The sequence below is a fragment of the Micropterus salmoides genome, unplaced genomic scaffold (assembly GCF_014851395.1).
Source record: "Micropterus salmoides isolate LMB-PRFRI ecotype aquatic unplaced genomic scaffold, ASM1485139v1 Ms_hic_scaffold_11, whole genome shotgun sequence".
NCBI lineage: Eukaryota > Metazoa > Chordata > Actinopteri > Centrarchiformes > Centrarchidae > Micropterus > Micropterus salmoides.
In genome coordinates, this window is record NW_024040152.1 from 7166743 (window position 1) to 7192006 (window position 25264).

At 40.8% G+C, this 25264-nt stretch overlaps 1 protein-coding gene across 10 annotated transcripts in view; it reads left to right on the top strand.

The window, feature by feature from the left end:
* The first annotated feature begins 10454 nt into the window (after positions 1 to 10454).
* The window catches only part of LOC119897086 (DNA-binding protein SATB1), a 60147-nt gene continuing 45337 nt past the window's right edge, over positions 10455 to 25264 (top strand). For 4 of the 10 annotated variants that reach the window (XM_038710635.1, XM_038710640.1, XM_038710641.1 and 1 more), the window contains exons 1-2: positions 10455 to 10889; positions 24229 to 24467. In XM_038710635.1, coding sequence (XP_038566563.1) covers positions 24254 to 24467 — 214 coding nt within the window. In that variant the 5' untranslated portion in view covers positions 10455 to 10889; positions 24229 to 24253. Of the gene's footprint in view, positions 10890 to 19069; positions 19092 to 21754; positions 22968 to 24228; positions 24468 to 25264 lie in introns of those variants that run through there. The other 6 variants (XM_038710642.1, XM_038710639.1, XM_038710643.1 and 3 more) reach the window with 3 other exon arrangements.

Below are 25264 nucleotides of genomic sequence, written 5' to 3' on the forward strand. Positions count from 1 at the left end.
ATTGTGGGCTCTCTCCTCTCCTCAGCTCACGCTCCTCTCTTCCCCATCCACCGCTGTTCAGCTGCGCAGACAATGCTCGTCTTAATGAAGCCGTCTGACGAGGTGGCAATTACAGACTTCTGTCACTGTCACCAGGGGCAATCGTGGAGGAGGTGGAGGGGGGGCGGAGGATATCTCACCCCTGAGGGCTTCTCCACACCCGCTGCGTTACGCTGGATGGCAGGGTGGCTAAGCTGCTGTCAAAGGCAACTCGAGAGTGCGAGCTGGATTAGAGGTTTACTGTATGAGTGATTGTTAGAAATCAAGTGATGCATCACAGCGTATGGAGATGTCTCTGGATTGACAGATGATCCAGTGACTTCCATGCACACTTAAAAATGAAGCAGTGCTTCCATGTGCAGTAAAAGGAATTACCCAAATAGTCTGAGGTTTTTTGAGTGACTTTCAGCTGAATACTCATGGATGTGCAAAAGGGTCATTTAAAAAATGTTTAAAAAAAACCCCAACATATGTCAAAGTTGCACAGATTTTACTCAGTTTTCTCATCATAGTACTACTCATCCTGTGAAACCCTTAGACCTATAATGTCTTCTGTGGCTCTGGAAGAGATTTCTAAAGTCTTTTGGATTATATTTGCAACTTTTACAGAAAGCCTGTGTTACAGACAAGGGGCATAGTTTGAAAGATGTAGGCATTTACCAGGCAGGAAGGGTCTAATGAAATACCCTACTTAGTTGCATTATGGGAAATAGGCTCAAGCATTTTTGGAGCTTAACTTAGATTACAGACTAGAAATCTAAAAATCACAGCCTTCGCCTTTCAAGCCGTCTTTATATTAACACTTATTGTGGCTGTGACCCCTAGTGCAACAGAAGCAAATGAGAAAGTCAGGTGACGCATTATAAATTGCAAGAAAGTCTGCATAAAGAGGTGGAAGGGCTTGATGGATGGATGGGTCAAACCAAAGTCCTTATAGCCAAGTCATGGCACTCGGCAGATATCTTGGCAACGCCTCCGGGCAGCTATTTCGGACTAACAAGACCAGGCTTTTATCTGAATGAATGAGGAGATAGCCAGAACTGCACTTTTACTGGTCACCAGGACATAAAAACTACATGACTAGAATGACAGCAATAAAATCTGATAAAAATCGCTGAAAAAGTTTGACGACTTTGCCTCAAATTAAGGTTTAAAAAGCATTTTTCCCAACCGGTTTTACTACTACTATACTACTGCGCAGTAAACCCCTTACATCAGTGGAACCACACCACTGGCTGAAATATGTTTCCCGCCTCAGATATTAAAAGAAGACGATTGGCTTGATTGAGTCCAGCAACTTTATGGAAGTGCAATAATAACTTGCTTAAGCATAACCTTAACTGTAGTTACCTCCAACTCAATAAATATGGAAGGTGAATGTTGTATTTCTTCAGTTGTAAGTAGTGTGAATGGAAACTACTTACTTCTGTGGAGTAACAAGGACACTGTTTCTGCAAAAAGATGTTGCTGGTAAATAAAGAAAAATCAAATGCTGAAAATTCCATTGACCTCCGCTGTTTTGGGGCGATGACTGAAATCTCAGTGACATATAATTTATATTATTTGCGTGAACTGGCCCATTGATTTATGGTCAGACATGGTTGAACACCCAGCTAATACTCTGATGCATAGACTTACATTGTTGTTTTGAATCCGGTAATTGGATCAGCGATTTGTTCTACCTTATCCAGACACTTTCAGTGGAACTCAATGTTATAGCTCGCTTGGTTCACAGGTTCGCTAACAGTTGCAACAGGGTGCTTTAATTGTACTCACGATTTATGCACAGGTGCCATTGTAACGTCATGAAACAATGAATTATCATAAATTCACCTAACTTGCTGTGTCTTTACTTGCACAGCAACAAACATTAAGAACACAATTTGGTTAGCCAAGCTTTGCTTAAAAATGTATGCAGAATTAAAGATTCCTCTGGTTGCAGTGGTATCAGAAAAGCCATGGAGGCTAAAAGGGAAATGTGCATAAGAGGCTTAAAGGCATTCCAATTCTTAATGGTGATGTGATGGATGCACCAGTACAAAATGGCATTGCAGGCCTAGATAAATGGTTCAGTACAGATATAGCCCTGTTAAAAGATAGGCACAAGCAGCCTCTATGTCCCATGCAGTTAGTGTGAGCAAATATAGTGAACTTTCTATTTAAAATGTTCTTATGTAGAGTAGATGGTGTTCTATAAAATCAAGATGGATTAAGTGACATTATAATTCAACAATTTCTTAATTTCTTTTCAAATCTACCGTTACATCCAAGCAGTCTTCCTCCAATTACATCTGCATAACAACATAATATGTTTCTTGTGTCCATGATTATGTAGTCAACATACATTAGAAGAAATTACTTTGTATAATTTAAACTTCTCCAGGAGACATACTGTGCACCTAACAACAACACCTGTGTACTTAACATTACCCACACAGCAGTTTAACACTGCTGTGCCTTTAAAGTATCTCTTACTTGGACTAAAGTTAATTGAATCAGAGTCTTAATGTTGCGCTTCAGTGTTTTGACATCTCCAATGAAGCTTTAACTTCAACCGTGTTTCCAAAGTAGTTCAGACCACACACACACACATACCCACTCTTCCTTTCACTCCAACACAGGTGTGCCCTGGTGCCTACAGATGTTGCCATGGTTACATCATGCCTACCTGCCCTATATAATTATGGGGGATACCATGACACAGTACACAAAACAAGTGGTGTAAATATTTCCTCCATCCCTCCTCTTAATCTGCTTTATTTTGCATGTTGTTTGCAAGAAACAACACTAATCAGTCAAGATTTCCATCTCTACTATATGATTTAAGGTTTTTACCAAAAAAAATATTTTATAGTGTTGTGGAAAAGTATTTCTTTCTTTCTTTCTTTTTCTTTTTTTGTTTCTTTCTCAATTTTTGGAAAGGTGCAGAAAATGTGCACATTTGAATGTAAACATACCCAGTCTAATCCATTTGCTGGTAAGAGAAGTTGACATGTTGTTAACTATCTTTGGTATTGGGGTCCTTGGGTTTTGACCAGTATGGGTTCCTGAAGACTGATTCATGCGGCAGATACTAATATCTTTAACTGTGACCATTTTAATGCCAAAATCCTACCTAGGCCTATCTATGTTTCCCTTCATAAATGCATACTCATCAGGGTGCAAAAGCCTCTGAAACAGCATTTACAGCATCACAAGACCGTACACTCTCCACAGTGAGCTGTTAGTGCTACTTCTGCCATAATGTCAATGTTCTGCATGCAGCAGGGTGCAACTCTGCTGCCGAGGCTTCCAGCTACCTCCAATCTACAAACCTGTACCGTACTCTACAGGTTGCTGCTATCTACCCTCACTAATCTCATCATGAAGTCAAATAGAGCAGGTTGTAGCTTGATATGAAGGACATGGTTAGCAGAGTAACTTGATTATAATAGAAAGTTTAGCTAAACTGTTTATTGGCCCAGTCTTGATAATAAAACATTTTGTGCAGGATATTGCTTAAGACTGCTCTTTTAATTGATGTTTGGCATGTTTTCCTCAGTGTGTTTCAGCCATCATCAAGTCAGGCGCAGTAGCAAATACTCATTCAGAAGAGTGGCAGCATCCCTCTTTGTCCTTCCAGCTTCCGCCTACTGCCGTGACCCTCCATTAAGCCCCAAGTTAAAGTTGCTATGCCTGCTACGTTTTCCTGTTCCTGTTTCCTGCATGCCACAAAGCAGTTTACAATACAAGAAAAAAACCTAATTGTTTTAAACCATGGGTCTTTGATTCCACAGTTAGCTAATGTATATTTTAGCACCTGTAGCTGGCTAGCTAGAATGCCATGAGTTTCTAAAAAACTACTCCAGCTGATATTTTATGTTTTCAGCCTATTAAGCGAGAACCATGTGAAAAGATCTTAAATATTCACTTGATGGCTACATGCATGATATCATGCTAAAGCTTTGGGGAGGTAACCGATACTGAGTTTGGCTGGGGTCGCTAGAATGTAAACTTCCCACGAACCAAATAAGGAGCAGGAAAAAGCTGCTAACGTTAGCATAAACTCTGATATAGTAACATCTTTGCGCCCAAACAGTTAACATGCTGGTCCCAAACGGGGCTTTTTGTAATATAATCTGTAAACTGTATATCGAATATATCTCTTATTACAGCTCACCATTTCAGCATGTGGAGAAATGCAAAGCTTGACAGGCCTGCTGCGCCTATAGTTACGGTTGCTAAACTATTATTGGACAATCACTGCTTGACGGAGGAGTTCAGCAAATGGTCCATAGAGAGGCTAAGTCCCTCCCTTCAGCTTTTTTGTTTTGAGACCTTAGTTCAGAAAAATAATGTATGGTAGTCAATGACGAGATACAACAAATGGTTCCATCCTATTTGAATTGTACCTTGAATTACACGTTTGCCAATTTAAAAGATAGTTTTGCAAGCAAAGAAAGTCCCAGTTTGTCATAAAACAGTAAAGTAACCGCTCAATGAACTACACCTCTCATCTCGCACAATATGAGTCACCAACATGTTCAGGCTATAATGCTAACGTTCATTCCTTGGTTGCTACTAGTTAGGTAACTTATCTATGTTTAACATCATGCGTTTAACCCAGTGACTCCTGGTCCTGGTTTCATCACTTCATCTACGCATGTAAATTCTTTGACGTTCAGTCATTGAGAAAAAAATTTATGATGTCAATTATGGGTTTGTGGTCTTTGTAATTACAGCTTACACAGTCTTATACTTCAACAATTTTACAAATAACTGACTTTCTTGACTTGCAAAATTATATTTTAAATTGACAAACAAATGTAATTCAAGCAAACGGGATCAAAAGAATTTGTTGTCTATACCGTAGGCCTACATATGGATATACACACTCTAAGGTCTATGAGTGAAGAATAATTGTACAAGACATGCAACCTAACAATTAATCAAATAATTTAATTAAAAAATTTAATTAAATAAAAAACAAAATAGTTTTTAATGACTGCATGGAAGTACCTGTTTGAAACTGAATGATATGACCCTGTTTATATAGTGGATGCTGACCATACTCAGGCATTTTCAAAAGAGAAAAGTTTGAATGGATCATGAACCAAATTTTGTGTTTTTTAAGAAACTACAGAAGCCCTCATTAGTTTGAATAGGCAATGACCCAATGACATATCAGAGCCGTATTACCTGCAGTGGCTCATCAGAACCCCTCAGTTCACTCAGACATAGAGAGGCCATTGTTTTAAATAGCACTGCCCTGGATGTCTTGGTTGTCTGTGATTGGGTAATGAGTGCACAATCAAATTCAGGAGACGCAGAGGGCAGAGGAAGTTCAATCTTTAACTGAGTTTCTTATATTCTGCTACCTTTTGCTACTTCTTTCCTCAACTAAGTACTTCTGAGTAGCACATTATATTTTTTTGACAGAAAAAGTTTACACTTGTTGGTGAAGTGAAATGAGTCAGAGTTAAAATCCCCCTAAAATATTAGCACATTACTTTAGTTTCTCTCTCATCTTTCTCTTTCTCTGTCAGTGATTCATCTTTTACAAGTTGGTGAAAATTTCCCTGTTGCTTTCCACCTGGTTAAAAATGACAACCGTAGCTAAATCCCACCCACATATCTTGCATGAAATAACCAGCAATCAATCTGTTATTAGTTCCTGTATTAGTATCCTGACACTAATTTTCTCTTGACAGTCGGCATTAAACTGTGATTGACAAACTTCAGAAATGGACCTGAAATGTGGCTGCACACATTACTCACAAGTTAACTCTGCAGCTCGCTGAGGTGTGTGTTAGTGTGTAATAGGCGCTATTAATAAAGCCAAGCCATGCGTGACTCGACTTTCTCTCTGCAGCCGCCTCTCATAGCTGGCTCCTTACCGGGGATTCAGTTGTGTGAGTTTGGATCAGTCTAATCACATTTGTTTAATTAAGCACAGCTAATAGACTCTCCAGGAGATAGGGTGTCTCACTGTGACGCCGGCGCAGCATTGAGATGCATGTCAAACACAGAGGCCTGGTACTGCTACGACTCCCGGGGCTCTGTACTGGTTGATGTGTCTGACATCAAACCATGTTTGCAAGCTTGACACAAACAAGCTAGAGGTTAAATACTGAAGGTTACAGACAGTAGAATGGACAGATCTCTAAGAAGAACTTTCCTTAGTTGTTGTAGTGTGCAGTTGACTTTGTAACAACTTGAACTTGCTCTTCCCTCCAGATACTGCCATGACAAAAAAAATGTTTAATGTTCATTGCAGGTAACATCTACCTGCATGCAACGTAAATAATCTGTAATGTTGTAAAAGGATGAGAGATGGTATGGAGCGGCAAACTGCTTAGGGAGGAGGGCGAGGTGGATGGGTCATCAAAGCATCAGACTTGTTTCCTAACGACAGTCAACATTGGTCTCTCTTTACCATTAACACGTTCGTTCTCCAACCTTTCCCAAGTAATGATGTATTGTATCATTTAATTTAGAGGACTTGATGGGCCAGCATCCAGAGTAAAAGTGTTAAAGAGAAATCATTACATTAAGGGAATAATCACTGACCAAGAATTAACCAACCATGAAAAATCAAAAATTAAACTAAGGCAACAGTTGATACATATCAAAATTAAAATTCTTACAATTTACTTAATTTCCCTCCTGGGATCAATAAAGTCTTTTTTATACCTTGTCACACAAATTTACATGCAGGTTTTGACAAACTCTCAGCTCGAGTAAGCTAAAAAATGATCCTTGTTGATCCACCCAATCACAGGATGTGTTTGTGGTCAAGAGAATCTATAGGGAATCCTAGTTTATAAGAATGTTGGTTTCATGGACGGTCGAATTAACAGGAAACTAATAGCGAATACACGGCCCTGACACTTTGATTGACGGGTGATCTCTGGTTAGTGTGTTTCACCTGAGATACTTGAAGAATGAAACCTGCAACTTTCTACTCACAGAATCATCTAACATCTGGGCAGCTGCCACCACTGTTCAGCTGACGCTCTCCACATGCAGTAATGTACTAAGTGACATTAAGCTGCCACTGCTGATGGGAGAGTTCACACCAGACAGTAATTACACTTCTGGGCTGTTTTCTTTCGCCCAGCTGACTGACATCCCATTAACATCTGGAGGCGTGTGCGCTTTGGAGGCGCCGCTGTGGGTCAGCTTTTATTGTTCTGATTGGCTCTCATCTCCACTGTCCTCCTTGGCAGCACGCAAATGAGGATTAATAGTGTTTCATTTGAGAGGTGAGCTTGTGGAGTACTTCTGTTTCAACATCTAAAGAGGAGTAGAACAGAAAGGCGAGGAGGAAAAGGGAGAGAAATCCACACTTCAATTTTAATTTCTACTGGGGTGAAAATCCAGTTCTTACCCTGGATAAAGCCTGTAGACAAGTGTTAGTCTTCTCAGGAATCCTTGTTAATCTTTAAAAGGTGAGCAATTATAAAACGCTACTGAAGAAAGTTGCAAAGGCTAACCACAAAACCAGAAAAAAAAAAAGTGGCAAAGCATTCCAGATTTAGACGAGACGTCTGTCTTTTAGCTCTTGGGCATCTTTCTGAGACAAATTACTTTCAGTAGTCAATAGCCTGTAATTAAAATATACCCACTTGATGGAGAGGCAACAGTGTCTCTCTATTTAGTTATGGGTTGGAAAGATTAATACTGGGGTGTATAACCCTTGTAATTTTCCAAGTGCTGTTTATTGTTTGCAGAGGGAAAAAAAAAGTGGAGACGATTGAAATGTCTGAGCTCAAGGTCTGCTTTGATTTGTTTACACTTCACACACATTTGGTTCTCTTTTTGGTGCTTTACATGTGCCCTCTTTATGCCTCAGCAACATAGATGCACATTATCAATTTGCATTAACATTTTGGAACTCATCCACAGCTCTCACACGTTGTCGCTGCACCAAGAATCATCTCTGGGTTTGAATGCAGAAGTCAGGGATTGCTGCTTTTGGATCTAGAAAATCATAAATATTGGCACAACCAGCTGGATGACAACATGTTGAAACCCAAAGTATAAAAAGTGTCTCAAAAAGAGGGGGGGGGGGGGGGGGGTCATCATTAGCTGTCCCCCTCTTCTCTTACCTCGCTCTAGGTTCTCGTTGAGATGAGACTCACCGGTCCCCCTTGTGGTCAAAGTGTCAACTGCAGCATATGTGGGCTTCGGAGGCAGCAACATGAATTGTTGGATAAAACACAGGCTGCACTGAAATCAACAGCTGTTGTCTGTAATGATGAAAACACCCGTAACTTAGCATGAATTTATAATTATGTAGAAAGCAAATTTGAATCTCTTTACTGGAACTTTTCAATTCCCATTCAATCTCCCAGGAGAGATCTGGTGTGAATCTTATGCAGAGATTGTGTGTGTGTGTGTGTGTGTGTGTGTGTGTGTGTGTGTGTGTGTGTGTGTGATTTTTTTCTCCCTCTTTTTTAAATGCAGATCTCAGATCTCAGATGCTTCATAATGAAACTTTTGTGGAGTCCCAAAACCACAACAAATGAACTTTTCTGAGAAGTATCTGTACCTATCAGCTTACAATAAGGGCTCCAGTCCTTCTCTTCTCTGATAAATAAACTCACTGCGGACAATCAGAATACTTTTTAATGATTTTTCAAACCAAAACATTTCCTTCGGCTCTCACCTTCTGTTGTCTTGTGTCGGCTTCTTTTAGCTCTACCCCCCCCCCCCCCCCACTAATTCTATTTTCAACGGGACGTGTAAATGAAGTGTAAATGGAAATGGATCAGTGTGTTATTTATGCTAAACCTAGTAAGAGAAACACATTCATATTGTAAGTAAACAGCTGCATTACCTGTGGGCTCCTGCACACCTGCTAGTGCAGAGCAGTTAGCCTGTGTGCAGATGCAAACTGTCAATCATTACACACACACACACACATGCAATGGCATCCACACAACAAATGAGAATAAATGTCTGCAAGGATGCACACAAATCCACAAACACAGACACAACAGAAATAAATTTGTGCATTCAAAACACAACATGTGATTCACAGACACACTTTGCACAAACACTCACATTAAAGGCTCACATATGTAACCACATGTGCAGGAGCTGTTCTCTCTCACATACACACAGTATGGACACAGACATTATAAAAATCAAACATAATAAGTGACAGAGAAATGTTCAATTATGCATAAACAATTTCCTTTGTTTTCTGATTTGAAAATCTATTGTAGGAAACATTAATGTACAACTTGTAGAGGTATAATCATCATGGACAGACGTTTCTTACTCTCCCTTCATCGTCTGTAATATGTTCTTCATTAAAACTATTTAATTTAATTTACCACTTTCTGAATCTTGAGATTTTTCGCATCTAATTTCAGACTTTGGCAGGAAAAAAAGCGACATATATTCTGTAGGCTACTTTGTCAATATAGCTACAGCTGAAAATCAATTAAAATAGCACAAATACATTTAGACACTGTGAGGGCAAAAATAAAAGCGTTTTTTTCCTCCGTTATCTGTCACTGTCCTCTGTGCCTCGGATGATTCTGCTTCAGGCTGTCTTCTTAAAGATGTCCAAGAAGAGAAGAAAAATCAAATTACTCTGCTCGCCACGTAAATTTAATTCCTTATTTTATTTATTTTACAAATATGCATTCCTTAAGCGTAGATTTTTATTTTAAATTTTTGGATAGGCCGCGGTAGGATGCTAAAATGTGACGGAGTGTGTGTGTGCGTGTGTGTGTGTGTGCGTGCGTTCATGTGTGTGTGTTAAACTCAGTTGCAACAGAAAAAAAAAAAAAAAGCAACAGCACTGATAAAATAAAAAGTTAGTGTGGTTCAATAATGATGCATTAAAAATGCTCTCTGTCGAATAGTCAGAATAATAATTGTGTTCCACTGAAAGCCTTGTTTAAATTAGAGAAATTAATGGGAAAAATAGCTTTCGGCAAACACAGCTAGAGAACAGACTGCAGTATTAGCCACCCTTTTAACAAGCATTGTTCAAACTTAATTATTCTTGAAAACTTTTTTAAATATTATTTTCGCACACTTCAGCTATCAAACATATAACCCCGTTTAATAAACTAAACAGCTCTTAATGTCTGTACGAGCATCTCAGACTTCACTGTGTGGTTTCATATTCCGCTCAGGTGTGCGGGAAGGAAAGCTGGCAGGTTGCCCTCCGCTGTTAAAACAACAGGCTTTGACTCTGTACGGAGCAAAACGCACGCCGCTGTGCGCAATAGACTATTTACCAGACTTTTCCCCCCTTTTTCTTCTTCTTCTTAACATGCAAACATGTGGCGTGTAAATATGAAAATGAATGAGTGTGAGAGCTCTCCTGGCACTGACTCTCTCTCTCACACACACTTTCTCTCTCTCTCTCTTTTTTTCTCGCTCTCTCTCTCTATGTGTGTGTGTCCCCGGAGAGCAGCGCGTCGTAGAGGAGCGGCTGTAAAAACCAAAGTGGGGCAATGAGACAAGCTGCGCCACAGCTGGCAAATCATCGATTTGAGCATCAGAAACGGGGAGGGGCGGTTCGTTTACCTGCCACCCTCTCAAAGCAGCCCTCCTCACATGCCGCTACTCTCCTCTCCTCTACTTCACCCCCGCTGCCCGCAGCGCACGGTTGCTCACATTTCTGCGCTCCATCCGCCGTTTGCGCTCCCCAACTTCAACCTCCGCCCGGCGGTTTCTGCAAGACGACTCCCCCCTCCTAAACCACAGGACTTTTGACTTTTTAAAGCAGTTTGTCCTCCCACAGAGCAGTTGCCTATTTTTGGATCTCTCGCCGTGGAGCAGTGACAAGAGGCTGTTCAACTTTTGATGGAAAACAAGAGGTCGGGCGACTGCTGACTTTAAAGGTACGATCCTACAGTTTATCCTCAATTATCCGACTCTGCTGTCATCCTGTCACATGCCTCTTTTCTAGCACCTCTGCATATGTTTTAAATCACATTCATTTTATTGCATGACTCACAAAAATAAGGTGCATCTCCTTGGAGGATAAATGATTCGGTTAGAAATGAATTAAAAGCAATTTACAGACCTATCTTCTAAATCACTTAAAACCCACACAAACCAAAAGTGGCTGCCAGGATTTAATATTTCAAAAAGAACAAATAAATAAATACAGACTATGAATGTCATGCTTAATGGTAAATATAAATGCACGCGTTCAGAATTATTTTTGCCATCTAATTTTAAATGTGCAATACAGGCCTGTTTCATTTCTGCACGAATAAGCAAAGCACTCGTGATATTGGCGGGGTTAAGTGCATCCATCTCCTCTAATTCATTTAACAACTTATTCAGCGCGCAGCAGAGGAGCAAGCAGTGATGCTGCCATCGCTGCTCCTGACCTGATGATTTTAGGAACCAGGGAGCTTTTGTGGCGTGTACTGTTGCTTAAGAGTTATTCTGTTTCTCTCAAATTATTAATCTTAAAGGACTGTATTTGCAATGTGTGTATAATTCAAAGCAGGCCTCTATTTTCTTTTTACACATTATATTGAAGTGTGCGGTGACAAACCACAGTTGTTATCAAACGGCTAATATGTCTGTTGGAGATGCTGAAGCTATTGCAGCCCAACTGCCCATCTACTTTTACTACTTCTTATTAGGCCATTAGAGCCACTTCATTTATTCTCTCCATATACTTAATATTTAATTACATGTCAACTTGCTTCACCACTTTTATTGCTGTATGAAACACTTTGTGCAACTCTCAAAAACACACTGCACTGAGTCCAGCAAGGTAATAAATAGACAGACTGGCAGGGAAACAAACAGTTAATGAATTCATTGCTTTCTGTCTGCCTGATTTGGTGTGAGGCAGTCAGATAGATGTGATGATACAGAAATGTTGTTGTAATGCTGCTTGGTCTGTGGCTTTTGTCACAGTGCTGATAAAGTAATTTCAGGTACAACCAGACCTGTGTGTTTGTGTGTGTGTTTGTGTTTGTGTGTGCGTGTGTTTGAGAGCGAGATAGAGAGCGGTTATGAGAAGATGTATTGCCATCTTAAAACTGCGTGGGCATTGATGTTCTGTGGTTTACAGGTTTTAAAGGTTTCACTCTCTGCTCCTTTAGAAAATAGCTGACATTTCTCCTAACAGCATGGTCAGTGGTATTCAAGATAATTTATGTATTTAGATATCAGCACAAATACACTCATAATATAGACTAGAGTTTGCATTGTAGGTATAATCTGTTATAAAGATTAGATTTATTAGCCATGGTGCACTGTGAAAGTGATCATAAAGTGCAGAGAAATATCTGGTGAAAACGCTTGCATTAAATCAGAAACTTGATCAGATAATTAAAGGGCAATTATTCTGATATAATCTTCAGCCTTTAGTGACGCCGGTTGTTTATTATCTTGCTGTTGTTAGGTTGTGTGCTTTGCTCGCTCACATGCGATTACGAGGTCAAGCATGGCACCCCTGCATGAGAAAAAACAGGTAATGGCAGAGCACCGGTGAGTTTTCTCCTTTTATCTTTGCAGATCTGTGGCAGTTCAAGGTGCTGTGGCTTATCTGGTCAGTGCCTTTGACAGCAATGACACACAGCCCTTTTCCTGTCTCAGGCTGCCATGTGTCACTTCTTGTAAAAGTCCTCAGACAAGACGAAAGCCTCAACGGCAACCTGTGAGCGTTGAAACAAAACTTCTCGTTCTTACTCCTCTGCTCTGAGCCATCACTACAACCACTTTTTATCAGTTTGTGGTTATGAAAGTGGCACAAAAAAAATGCTCACGTACATATCCACGGTAGCGTGTTTCTCCACATAAACTTGTTTAGCAGGAATGATAAGAATCAGAGAGTGAGGATGGCGGCAGCGCTGCATGCGTAAGACTGCCAGGTCACACAGATCCACCAGTAAAGCCTAAACATCTGTCGCAGCTTATTAGTGTGTAACTAATTCCTTTGAATGTGTTCTGTCGTGTTCACAGGTCTTACAATAACTCTACTGTGATTTATAATTAGGAAGAAATCTGGGAAAACACCTAAGTGTTTCTACCTTTCTTCTTCTAACTTACAGGTTTAACCTTGTTATACTCCAATTTTTTCCCCCCACCGAGCTAACTTTGTTTTCATTACAACTAATCGAAACTAGTGCACGCTGCATTTACTGTACGGTAGTAGCATAATAGCAGGAAATCAGCTTGTAATGTTCACAAACAGCAAAAGGTCTTTTCCGTTTAAAGCCCAGTGACACCTTTACATTGCAACTCCTTTAATTGTCACTTCAGGTTGTCAGGTCGCCTGTGAGTACGTTAGGTGTATCACCAGTTAAACCTCATACCCCTCCAGTCTAGACCAGATTAGTGAAGTACAATACAGCGGCTGCATGTTGGCGTGCCGAGCTCTCGCTCAGTCATAGTTAACAGACGCTGAAGAGCAGGTTGTCAGTTGACAGCGAGAGTAGATGACAAAGTTTATCCTGTGACCCTGAGAGACCAATTAGACTGAACATTGGAGAGCACAGATTTGTTCTGTTGTTGTTGTCTTTGCTATGCAGTCTGATCTGAAATGATGTTAAGAATGCTTCAATACTTTGATATAAAATTGGATTATGCTCTGAATCATCAGTTTTATAGCTTACAGGAAAATAAAGACGTGCAGGGAAAGTGTTGTCGCTACACTAAAATAGTAACCTCTATGTTTGCAACAGCTACATCGTCTTAGCTTTGCGTTGGAGTTGTGCTTTGAATTCCCATAGCAAAAGATGCAGATTATTAAAATCCCTGCTGTTGAATATTTGCTGGGAGTTTAGAGCTGGGCTGTGCCTCACTTTGCTGAGAGTGATATCTCGGCTAAAACCATTAATCGTCTTTCTTTACCACCTCGATAATTATCGCTGTAGCAAAATAACAGCTCAGCAAACAGTGAAATTATACCTGTGGTAGGGAGCAGAGTAAATACCTGTTTAGCTGCCAGCAAATGTATTTATTAGACTGTCGCCAGTAAATAAGAGGCCTGTCTCGTTTTTTAATGTGTGGCTCTTTGGGGATTCCTTAACACCCCACCCCAACCCCCCATCCCTCCTCTGTATGAAATACCTCTGTTATGATTGCTAATAGAGGAGAAAGATAACAATGATTCTCAGCAGGGTTTTTTTTTTGATGACATGTTGCAACTTGTTTGAAAAAAAAAAAGGTTGGTGTGTTAATAGGGACTGCTGCATTCCAGGGCTCAAAAATGTAAGAGAGCCCCCCCTCCAACAGTTACAGACATACCACCCTGGGTGAGTGCTTAGTGTGTGATTCGGGAGTTACAGCTCATTTTGTCATTATCTGGAAAGTTCTTTATAAAAAAAAAAGAGAGGGGGAGTAGGGGGGGTTATGTTGTCCCAGCATGTTTGACTGCATTTATTCTGGCATATGCTTTGCATACTGTTGATCCAGATTCCTTGGCTTAGTGATAAAAGCGTCACATTGTTTTTGGGTCCTGACAATCAACCCCGTTTGTCGAATGGGTTGGCGTGTCCTCGCCGGGAGATAAAAAACCCAAAGTCCGTCATGTCGGTTTTGTCACGCTTTTGCAAAATGACATCCCTCTTATGTTAGACTTTTTTGTTGTTCTTGTTATTGAGCATGCTTCATGCTACCATGGCAAATATAATTTAAGAAAGCATATACATCTAAGTTTTCACGATTCAAATCACATTATTACAGGTCTCAATATATGGGTTTTTTTTTTATTAAAGGGAATGTTTTCTTGAGAGGAAAAAAAAACTCATTGTCTTTTATTCCGCTGCTTGTCTTTATCCAATCTGTGTAGGTTTTTCTGAATCCTTTGTTCAGTGAAAAAAAAGAAGAGCGATTTAGAGGAAAACGCATCCCGCTAAGATCAGGTTGTTAATACCCACCCACATACTCCAGTGAAACAATTTCAACAGATAGTGTATTCTGTCTCTCTCTGTCTGGCACACACACACACACACACACACACACACACACACACACTATTCCCTTATCAACTGTTTTGTTCGTCAGTGGATGGATGATGAATCTTTTGACAAGGGATTAAATATGCAAAGAAAAATATGTAGATAAAGAACCACATCCTTAAGTCTGCACCTCTTACTCAATACTTCTACTTAAGCCTCGATATTAAGAGCCCACAAGCTCATAGCCCATCTCTCCTTTCATCTCAGCGTAGCGTCATTTCTCGCACACTGAGGCGAGTAACACCATCCCATCACCTGCCTTCATTTTTTTAACACTCCCAAGAACTCCCCACAAGGCTGGGGTACTGTGCCCTTCACCGCCGCTCCCCCAGTTCAGGAAGAACCCAGCAGGATGTGGCAACCTTTCTCTCCCCTTCAGACTGTCCTCTCTCATTGCCATCTTCAGTATCTCTTTCTCTCTCCTGCACACAAAACACCCCTGTCTTTCTAAACTCTATTAATTGCTTATTTGTTGCAATCCACGAGGCAGAAATTAGAGTTTAATTATTTGGTCATGTGATGACTGAAGTCCAGCGAGCGGTGACAGAAAAGTCATTTCTTTAAAAACAGCCCTGCCTCTCTTGCCCGTTGATTGTTCTATGACTAATTGGTTTTATAATTTGATAAAGGTGAGTGAGAGAGGGAGGGATATGAACAAGGCTATGAAAGGTCTCCTCAGGGAGGGATGCAGTTTTGAATCTTTATTACAGATTTCTGTGAGGAAGACTGACACAGGCCTGAACTGACCTGGCTTGGTGCTAATTATAGCCGATGTCGACCTGATGACACAGAAGCCGACTGTAGCATCAGGGTTCAGGCTGAGGCCCGGGCCCTGAGGACAGAGGCCTTGTTCGACATGGCACCGAAGCACACTCGCCGCCACTGAACCGATGTATGTCTGTGTGTGTGCCGTGCGTCTGCGTGGGAGTTGCATTATGTACAGTGAACAACACACATCGTAAGGGTAGGTGTAGAGAGTGGAGAGTTTCGATGTGAGAACGAGGCGTGTGAGTGGAGCAGCGGTTGTCTTTCATCGTTCGACGACAGGTTTAAAAAACGTCCTGATGTTTTCCTTCCACGGGGATGCAGAGACCCGTCAAGGCCAACTGGCGTTAGGCCTTCCTTTAAGCAGACTTGAGGTGGAGACCCCTCGCTCCGGTTCTATTTCTGTCGACTTCATGTGATTATAAAACAATTAAGCACTTAGGAGTCTACTCTCAGTTCATTACATCCCCCTTGTTCTTTCTTTCTCTCTGTTCTCCCTCCTCCCACACCGAAACGCGGACATATGAAAATGTAGAAATCACCTTATTTCACAAGTAATTGAAAGCCACACTCGCTGTATGAGAGGCTAATGGAAAACATGAAACTAATTTGATTTGGAGGATATGGTGATAATGGAATATTTACTCTATCTGTGCTTACCTCGTAACAACTGATTAAGCAATTTTTCTTGGTCCTCAGATGTCTTATGAGGGAACATTAATATACCATTTCAACCCTGAACTCCATAACTATATAGAAGTGTTATGTTTTTATGCAACAGTTGTCTGGGTAGATAAGTCACACAAAAAAAAATCTCACTCATAAACAATTGCATCTCTGAGAAGACAAAGAGCAAAGTGAGACAAACTAAGCCGACAAACTGATAACACATTGTGCTTGTAGTAAAATGAGTATTACGGCTTTCAAGACTTTCCACATTGTTTTTTGTAGAAAAGTAATATTTAGTTTAGTAGTACATGTGAGTCTGCATTTTCAAACTCATTTGCCCACATATTGACCTACAAATGCCAACGGCGGTAAACAAGTTCTTTGTTCCAAAAGTCAAAAGCCTCCCTTTTAATATATAATAAAAATGTGATTGGTACTTGGTCATATACAAAATATTATCTGCTTCTGCATAATTTCGGTGCTTTGGTTTAGACAAGACTGATTTCATTTTTTGTCACTTTTACTACTCATTTAACTGCTTGTTGGTTTTGCATGGCATCTACTGTACCACCCTCATTTTCCTTTTTTCACTGCACATGACATCTTCTGTCTCACTGAGTTTCATCTGTGCGCCCACACTGATGCAGGCGTGTTTTGACACGTTCCCCCAACAGATTATTAAATCCTTTGCAGCCTCTAATAATACTATTATGTTTATGTGTGTGTTTTTATTGCGGGAGACACTTGCAGAAAGAGCTCAAAGTCAAACGAGTGACAGAGCTTAGCCCCCATGCTGTTTGTGTTCGCTCAGACTGGATGTGCAGACTAATTTGTATTAGTAATCCAAATAATCGTATTAATGCCCATTAGAAGCATCACAAGTGGCGAGCATGAAGACATCATAACACCTACGTACAGTAAGTGATGGCGCCGGCTTCGCCTGACACAGTAAATAAAGACGCTTCCTGATGTTAAGCCAACAATGATACATTTTCTTATTCATATTTTCCCCCTTTGTGTGTTGATTATTAGTGTCCTTTAGAAAGAGACATGCTGTTTCATTCTTCCTGAGACATAAACATGTGGTTTAAAAAGCAGCAGGCCAGATGTGATAGTTATGATAAGTGTGATATGGTGAAAACATACAGTAGCTGTGGTAATGCACAGTGAAGGTGAAATGTATCTGTGGTATAATGCTATGACTCCTGACATTTAAATATGAGGCGTCTTTTGTTGCAATTCAGCATCCAGTCTGTCATGTTTCTCATGTCATTTTCATGTTTTCTTTACAAATGCAGCCAACAGGCACACAATCTCACCTGAACAATTACACTTGTGTAGCTACATGCACAGTGCACCTCGTACTGTATTTCCAACACAAAGCCGCACAGGCTGGTAAAACCCACCTTGAACAGAGCTAAATCTGTATTCAGCATGTGATTATAACAGCACACAGCTAGTATTTTTAAACAGGCTTTCTGTGTTTCAAAACCCATTTTTCCCCTCTTTTCTGTGTGATACAAAACGGTATATGTTAATTGATAATCAGCAGTGTTGATTCAGTGGTGCATTCAGTGCAAATCTGTGCCCTTCTGGATGTCAGAGGGTTTTCACAGCCACGTTGGTGCCAACCTAGCTGGCAGTGCCGGCACCTGTTGGCGGTGCCAAGGCCTGGCAGGGGTTATCGATGCTCTCTGATGGTGCCCGACAATCACAGTGGAAATGACTGCGGCTGCTTGCGTCATGCCAGATAGAAAAGAGCATTTGCCGACAATGGCTCGCTTTCACCGTCGCTCCTGTTTTCCGAACGCTGCTAACTGCAGCCAAGGAAAAAAAACAACAGAGAATCAGGAGCTGCAGTGAACATCATGTAAAACATGTCAACACGCAGAATGTTGTGCGGCGATGCTGTGCAGGTCTAGGTGAAGAAAAGTGATTTGCTGAGGATAAGGTTTGGGTGTGTGTGTGTGGGGGGGGCTGCAGCCTGTCTGTGCGATTCATGTTACTACATATCACAGTGACACCAATGAACTTGAACAGTAGATACATTCTGGAAAAATGAAACACTTTCTAAAACGCTGCACATCCATTTCAGAGACGAAATATAACCTGATATGAATTATCTATTATTTTTAAAAAGAAAAGTATAAATAACACAGCAATTTAATCCTCTTTAATGTACCTGTAGCAAAGAGCTCAAGATAGACAGTAACTTCAGAATGATTCATTTGTGAATTTTACTTTCATGTCATCAGCGACTTTATAAAAATCTTTGTTCCATTTTTTCAGAAGCTGAATAATATCTCTTGTTGGAATGAATCTCTGAAAATATAGTAATTACTCCACAGTTTAGGTTCTTTATTCAGACACATAGCAGAGCCATTTAACCACACTGCACACCGCAGCTGTGTTTAGTCCACAGTGTTGGCAGCTCACTGAAACCCCGAGAATGGTTAAGATAAGAATTGATCACTGAATCTGTGCAGCAGCCTCTGCTCATAAATTCAAACAAGTCGGGGTCTTTTACAAGCAGTTTCAACAAATCTTCCATTTCCTGTTAAAAAAACCACAGACGTGGGACCCTTTGTAAAATGCAGCCGCCCCCTCAAAACTTACACCTCATGCTAACTACAGTAGGTGTCAATATTGCAAGACATTGTTCCATTGCAGGTCCGAAAGGTGAGTTTCAATTTTTATTTTTCCGTTAAAAGCTTCTCCGCTGGCCTTCTGCAGTGAATTCCTAATGTAGCCTTTCTGGACACAAATGTATTTTGAAATGTGCAAACTTTTGACCTCACATGGGTGGGTGGAAGAAGGATCTGGTTTCACTACTAGGGTTTGAATGGGAGGTACAACTGTACTGTTTCTACTGCGTAGTGATACAGCACACCATCATTTCTTCCGTGGTAGATTTTTTGATCTGTTCCAATATCCGCCTTCTTTTAAAAGGACTCTAGTAAACACCTTCTGTAAATCTGAATGATTTTCTTCATAGTTGTTCCGTAGACTTTCTTTCGACAGCTGACAGTGGTTCCTGTCAAGCTAAGCCGAGGAGCTCACGTCTGTAGTGTACCATTGTTTATGAAACAACAGCTTTGTGTGAGAAGATGTACCATTACTGTATTTATGGTCTCACACAGAGGGAGTTTATGAGCCCTGCAAAGATTTAATAATAAGCACGTAGTGTTATGTAGCATTTCAAATGCACCTGACCTCCACGGTCGGTTCACAACCTCTGGCTTTGTCGCCGTGAAAGGTGTACACACTTCCTGTTTTCTGTTGGTTTCCTGTTTTTGTTCTTACACAACCTGGACAGACGTTGTTCTTTTTTGTTTGATGTGGATACTGGCCTGATGTCGTACTATATCGCACCATCTTGCTTGTTGTCTTATTATCTTTCATTCTATTCATAATATTTATAGGATATTAGTATTTTTTTTTAAACTCAGTGATCTCGACAATGAACTTTGCTTCACGCACTCATCCCTCTGGCTCTTCATACACCTCACACTTGCAGACAGTATTGGTGCATCTATTGTCACTTCTGTGTGTGTGTGTGTGTGTGGACAAGATATTAGTCTGGCCTTTGCTCATAAAGTCAAAGTGAAACAGTTATTATTAGGCCACCTTAAGGACAAATCAGGCCTTTATTGACAATACCAACAGAGATTACCTTGTCTGATATTTTTGCAGTTTGCTCTAGGGCAACGCCTGCCAGCAGGAAAAGGTTCATGAAATAATTACAAAATAATAATAGCTCACACATCAACTTGAGAAAACCTTCTCGCTTGATATTGTTTGCAGAGATTTTGTCGCTCTCTAGCCTCTAAACAATCTTCCTTTCCTTTCTTACCTCATCTCAGTTCTTCCTCCACTTTGACAGTTCAGGGTTTTGTTGACAATATCAACAGAGATTAGCTTGTCTAATATTTTGGCATAATCCAGTTTGACATAACACAGAATGACCTACCATGGAGGTAAAGTTTGTGAGATAATAGCAGTGCAAAAGTAAATTGTTGAGATGGGAAATGTCAGCCATCTTTACATTTTTAGACAAGAGCACAGTCTACATAGATGTAGTGTTAGGACATCCCACCAAAATTCCCTTTTTTATTTGTAGTATAAAGTTAAAGTACTTTTAGTCATACAAACCTCAACATGTAGTGCTAGCAAATTGACCTTAATTATATATAAAGGGGGAGAAAACGCCTTTTAGATCATTTATTTTTCTTTGTTTAGTGATTATAATTTGCTAGAATATATGCACTTTACCATATTTACAATGCAATAGCTAAATATTAGGCTGATAAATCCTTGCAACTTGACTTTGAGGGCAGTTGTCTGTTGACAAACCACCAACCTATAACCAGGGATGTAGCTCACTACCTTTCACTGTGCAGAAGAATAGAGTGTTCCCCCTTTTTAAGGCTGTCATAAATATTTAGTAGTGTAAATACAGAGTGTACATTATGGCCAAGATGTAAATTTCTACCTACTTAAATATATAAATATTTAGGTTTTTGTCTTGTTTACAGATGGACATTAACTGTAAGTTTTTCCATTTGAAAGAAGCTATTACCCACTTGTATCATTTCATAGCATATATAATAAGAAATAAGTCTATAACCAACTCTTGTTTGTTAAAAGAGGAAAAAGTACATCCATAATCTGATTGCACATGCAAGAAGGACCATGTTTTGTGTTTTTGTTATCAGTTTTGGTGGTGGGTATGCATAAAAGCTTTTATATAAATGTAATGTGTAATTTTTTTGGTTTGCCTTTAGTTTATTATGATGATTGTATATCTCAACCATTGACTGGAGTCTAATAGTTCATGTTAGCTTTTGCAATTGTTGCCTAAATCATTGAATTTAAGATATTTTGTAAAATAAAAACCGCATAATAAATGAATGTATATGTGTGTGTGTGTGTGTGTGTGTGTGTGTGTGTGTGTGTGTGTGTGTGTGTGTGTGTGTGAGCATCTGTGTGTATCCGGTAATAAATGCAGGACCGCCTCACTCTAATCAAGCTGATTAAAAATTCCTGCGCGCACAGCCGGAAATCGCACCACCGTTCTTCTCTATTGTGTGTGTTTATGTGTGGTTTCTCTCCCTGTCCACTCTCTTTACTTTATTTGTCTCTGCCAGGACTTTTCGACCTGAGATGCTGAGGAATCATCTGTTTTCTTATAATAAGGGGATTATTTCTCTCTTCCTCACACACCTCACCCCCACTCTCTCTTTTCTCTCTCTCTCTCTCACACACACACACACACACACACACACACACACCCTCCTATCTATTTTTCCCCCCTTTTTTTTTTTTACCCCATCTACTACCATGCCATTTGAAATGAGGAGGAGAAAGGGGAAGCACAAGTAGCGGCAGCACCAGCAGCGAGGAGAGGAGAGGGGGGAGTGATGAGTCAATACAACTAATAATTTAATGGGGACAGAGAGGGAGAGACGGAGTGAGAGGGGGAGAGACAGAGAGGGAGATAGAAAGAAAGAGGAGCTCCGTCCGGACGCCAATCCCCAACCAACAGGACACCTCCTACTATTACTATCGCAGGCAGCTCTCCTATGCGTCCACAGCAAGCCTTATTTATCCTCGACATCGGAAAGTAGACCGCACTTTTTGACCCCCCTCTCCTTGTTTTATTTTGCGGACCTGTTTCTCGACTGTCCGCATATCGTCTCCACATCGCCTCGATAGGAAGATCTCACTGTCGGTTATTATTATTATTATTTTTTCTCTCATTCTCTCTGCCGGTAGTCAAATCTAGCTAAACCGACGTGAAGCTATTTTTGTGTACGTTGGTCCCTCCGTGAACATACACAGCGAGGGTTTACTGGGTCTCGGCGGCGGTTATTATCATTACAACTGTGCCCGAGGTGCTGGGGTTCATACTGGCGACGGCTAACTGTACTGTACGGCTGCCTGCCTGCCTGCCGATGGAGCGATTTGGATGTTGTGGTGCGAACTAAAGCAGAAGTCGCCTTCACTTGTAACCGATGGACGCGGCTAACCGCTCACTTTGTGCTAAATGTCGCCGGTTCTAACGGTTTCGGTTGCCGTTCTTTTCCTCCAGTTGGACGGAATTAGCTAACGATAGGGCTAAACGGACACCACACACACACACACACACACATATATATATATACACACACACTCTCACACACACATAACCGCTTACCAATGTTCGCCTATCACGGTCCATCTCGACCTCGTCGTCTCTGCCACAGACCTGGGTTGTTGTTTTTTCGCACCGCCTGTCAGTCCTCTGCGAAGAAGAGCAGGAGAAAGCGTCTGTTTAAGCACTGATTTTTTTAAATTATTCATTTTTTTAAATTTTTTTTCAAAGATAACCGTTTGCTGTCATGCACACGTAAAGAGAGAGGGAGACGCTGAGAGAGATAAGGAGAGAGAAACCGGGAGTTGTTTTGGGGGTTCTTTCCTCCCCCCCCCCCCCTTTTCTATCCTGGCCAAACTTGAAGAAGACGCGTTTTCCAGGCGGCGTTATATGCTCCCCAGTGCTGAAGTGCTGCGTTTCAGGTTGGTTTGGAAGATTTTTCTCTCAACTTGTCCTCCCTTAACTCCCCCCTTTTTAGGGGTATTGTGTCCATTTGACCTAATGCTCCTGTTCTTGTGTTTTAAGGTCATTTAAAAATCCTGACCTGGATCCGGACTGTATCCGGGTCTGGATGCCTTTGGCCCCTTGTTTGTGGGGAATTAGTTGCCTCATTGCATGGAATGAATGGGGGAGTTCACGATCTTTTGCGTGGGGGTGGATGATTTTACCCTTTTCACTCTTTGACAACAGCATTCCAGTTCATCACAATTCAGAAACTTGCATGCAGGATCGCCCATAATTACTTTCCCTTTGCAGTTTTATAAATGAACACATATTATGATTAATCAAATCTTAAAGTTTAAGTTTTAGGGAGTTTAAATAATGTATGTATGTCAGCTTCAGCCTAAGTCAGTATCTGTTCACTAAAGCACCTGTAGTTAAAGCTGCTGAAGAGACTCCATCTTTCCTTCCTCTGTATTTCTCCCTTGTTGTTTCTTTTCTTAACTTTGATGGCTATCCTCATGAGTCAGCAATTATCTGTTTTGAAGTTTTCTGAAGCAGCCTATCCCCCCCCCCAATCCCAAGAGTTTTAAACTTTTTGCTTGCCATGTATATCGCTCTGCACTTGCAATATCAGTTCACACCTGTAAAGTCATGTAGCTGTCTGTGTGTGTGCGTGTGTCTGTCAGCAAAATGACGTTGCGGCCTTTCGCCTCCTTTTCCCTCCGAGCTGCGTCATGAACGTGAAGCCACACGAAGTGACTCAGAAACCGAATTATGTTAGTTTCCCCTCTCTGCGTGCGCCGCAACAGAACCTTGTTCCTTGAACTGCACTGTAGTCATTCAAGTGGAATCTCCCAGCAAATGAATGTGTTTGCACTAAAACCAGAGCTTGTTTGCTCCCTCTCGCAAGGGGAATCTCTAACGGGACACCCATACATAATACATGTGTTGAAAAATGGGAACTTTAGAGCGGCACGAAAACGTCACCGTGGTCCAAGTGAACACAGCTGAAGGAACTGACAGTTATTGCCGTAATGGTTCTGTTCTCAGAGGTTTCAATTACTTAAAGCACATTTTTTGCTCTATAAAAATGTCCCGTCACGTCTTCACATGTCAGTGATATCAACACACGAGATTTTGTGTTCATTGCTCCCCTCGCATCACCTTATAGCTGTGCTTCTTTTATGCCACACACATATCTCCGCTGACAGCTGAATCATTTTGTGTCTCTCTCCCCAGGTGATAGTGAGCAGAGGTGCTGAGAATGATGGACCATCTCAGCGAGGCGTGTTTAGGCAAGGAGAACTCTGAGCTGGTCAACAGCATGGGGGAGGCCAAGGCCCCGCCTGCCAAGCTGCCCCGGCTCGAGCAGAACGGCAGCCCCCTGGGCCGGGTCAGGCTGGGCAGCACCGGGGCCAAACTAGCCGGGGTTCCTTACAAACCCACCGGCCACCTGCTAAAGACCTGTCACAAGAGAGGTAAGAGGGAGAGTGTGAGAGAGATTAGGGGATTTGTTTAGTCAATGAAAAGAAAATGACTCAAGAACAATTTTGTTTGATTTATTTAATGTTTGTCATTCAGAAAGCAAGAATGCCAAACATCTGCTGCGTTCAGCATCTCAAATGTGAAGATTTACTCATTTTCTCAACTTCATGCGATGATTGTAAATTTGTGGGTTTTGGACTGTTTATTGGGCAACATCACCTTGAATTCTAGGAAATTTGTGAGGGGCTCCTTTCACTATTTCTGACAGAGCGGAGATGATTCAGGATTAATTGGTAGTTAGTTTTCAGAATACTAATCACCAACCAACAAGTAATTTTTCAAGCAAAAATACCAAACATGCTTCTCAAATGTGAGGATTTGCTGCTTTTCATTTTCCTGTGTGACAGAAAACTAAATATTTTGGGGTTTGAACTGTTGGTTGGACAAAACAAGCAATTTTGAATATGTTACTTTTGGAGATATTTTCATGAACATATTTCACTATTTTCTGACTATTAATCGAGAAAATAATCCATAATGGAGATAATAATTGGTTTAGCCCTCATTTCGGACGTTTTATAGACTAAACAATTTATTAATTTATCAAATAATTGACAAATAAATCAATAAAGGAAGTATTCCTTAGTTGCAGCCCTACTCTGAACAAACTGATCGTGAAACAAAGTACGAGTAAGAGGAGAATAAACCATGTTAACAGAGGAAAACTAAATGCATTTTAAATAGCCCCCCCACACACATACACACCACCTTCCACCCACCACCACCACCA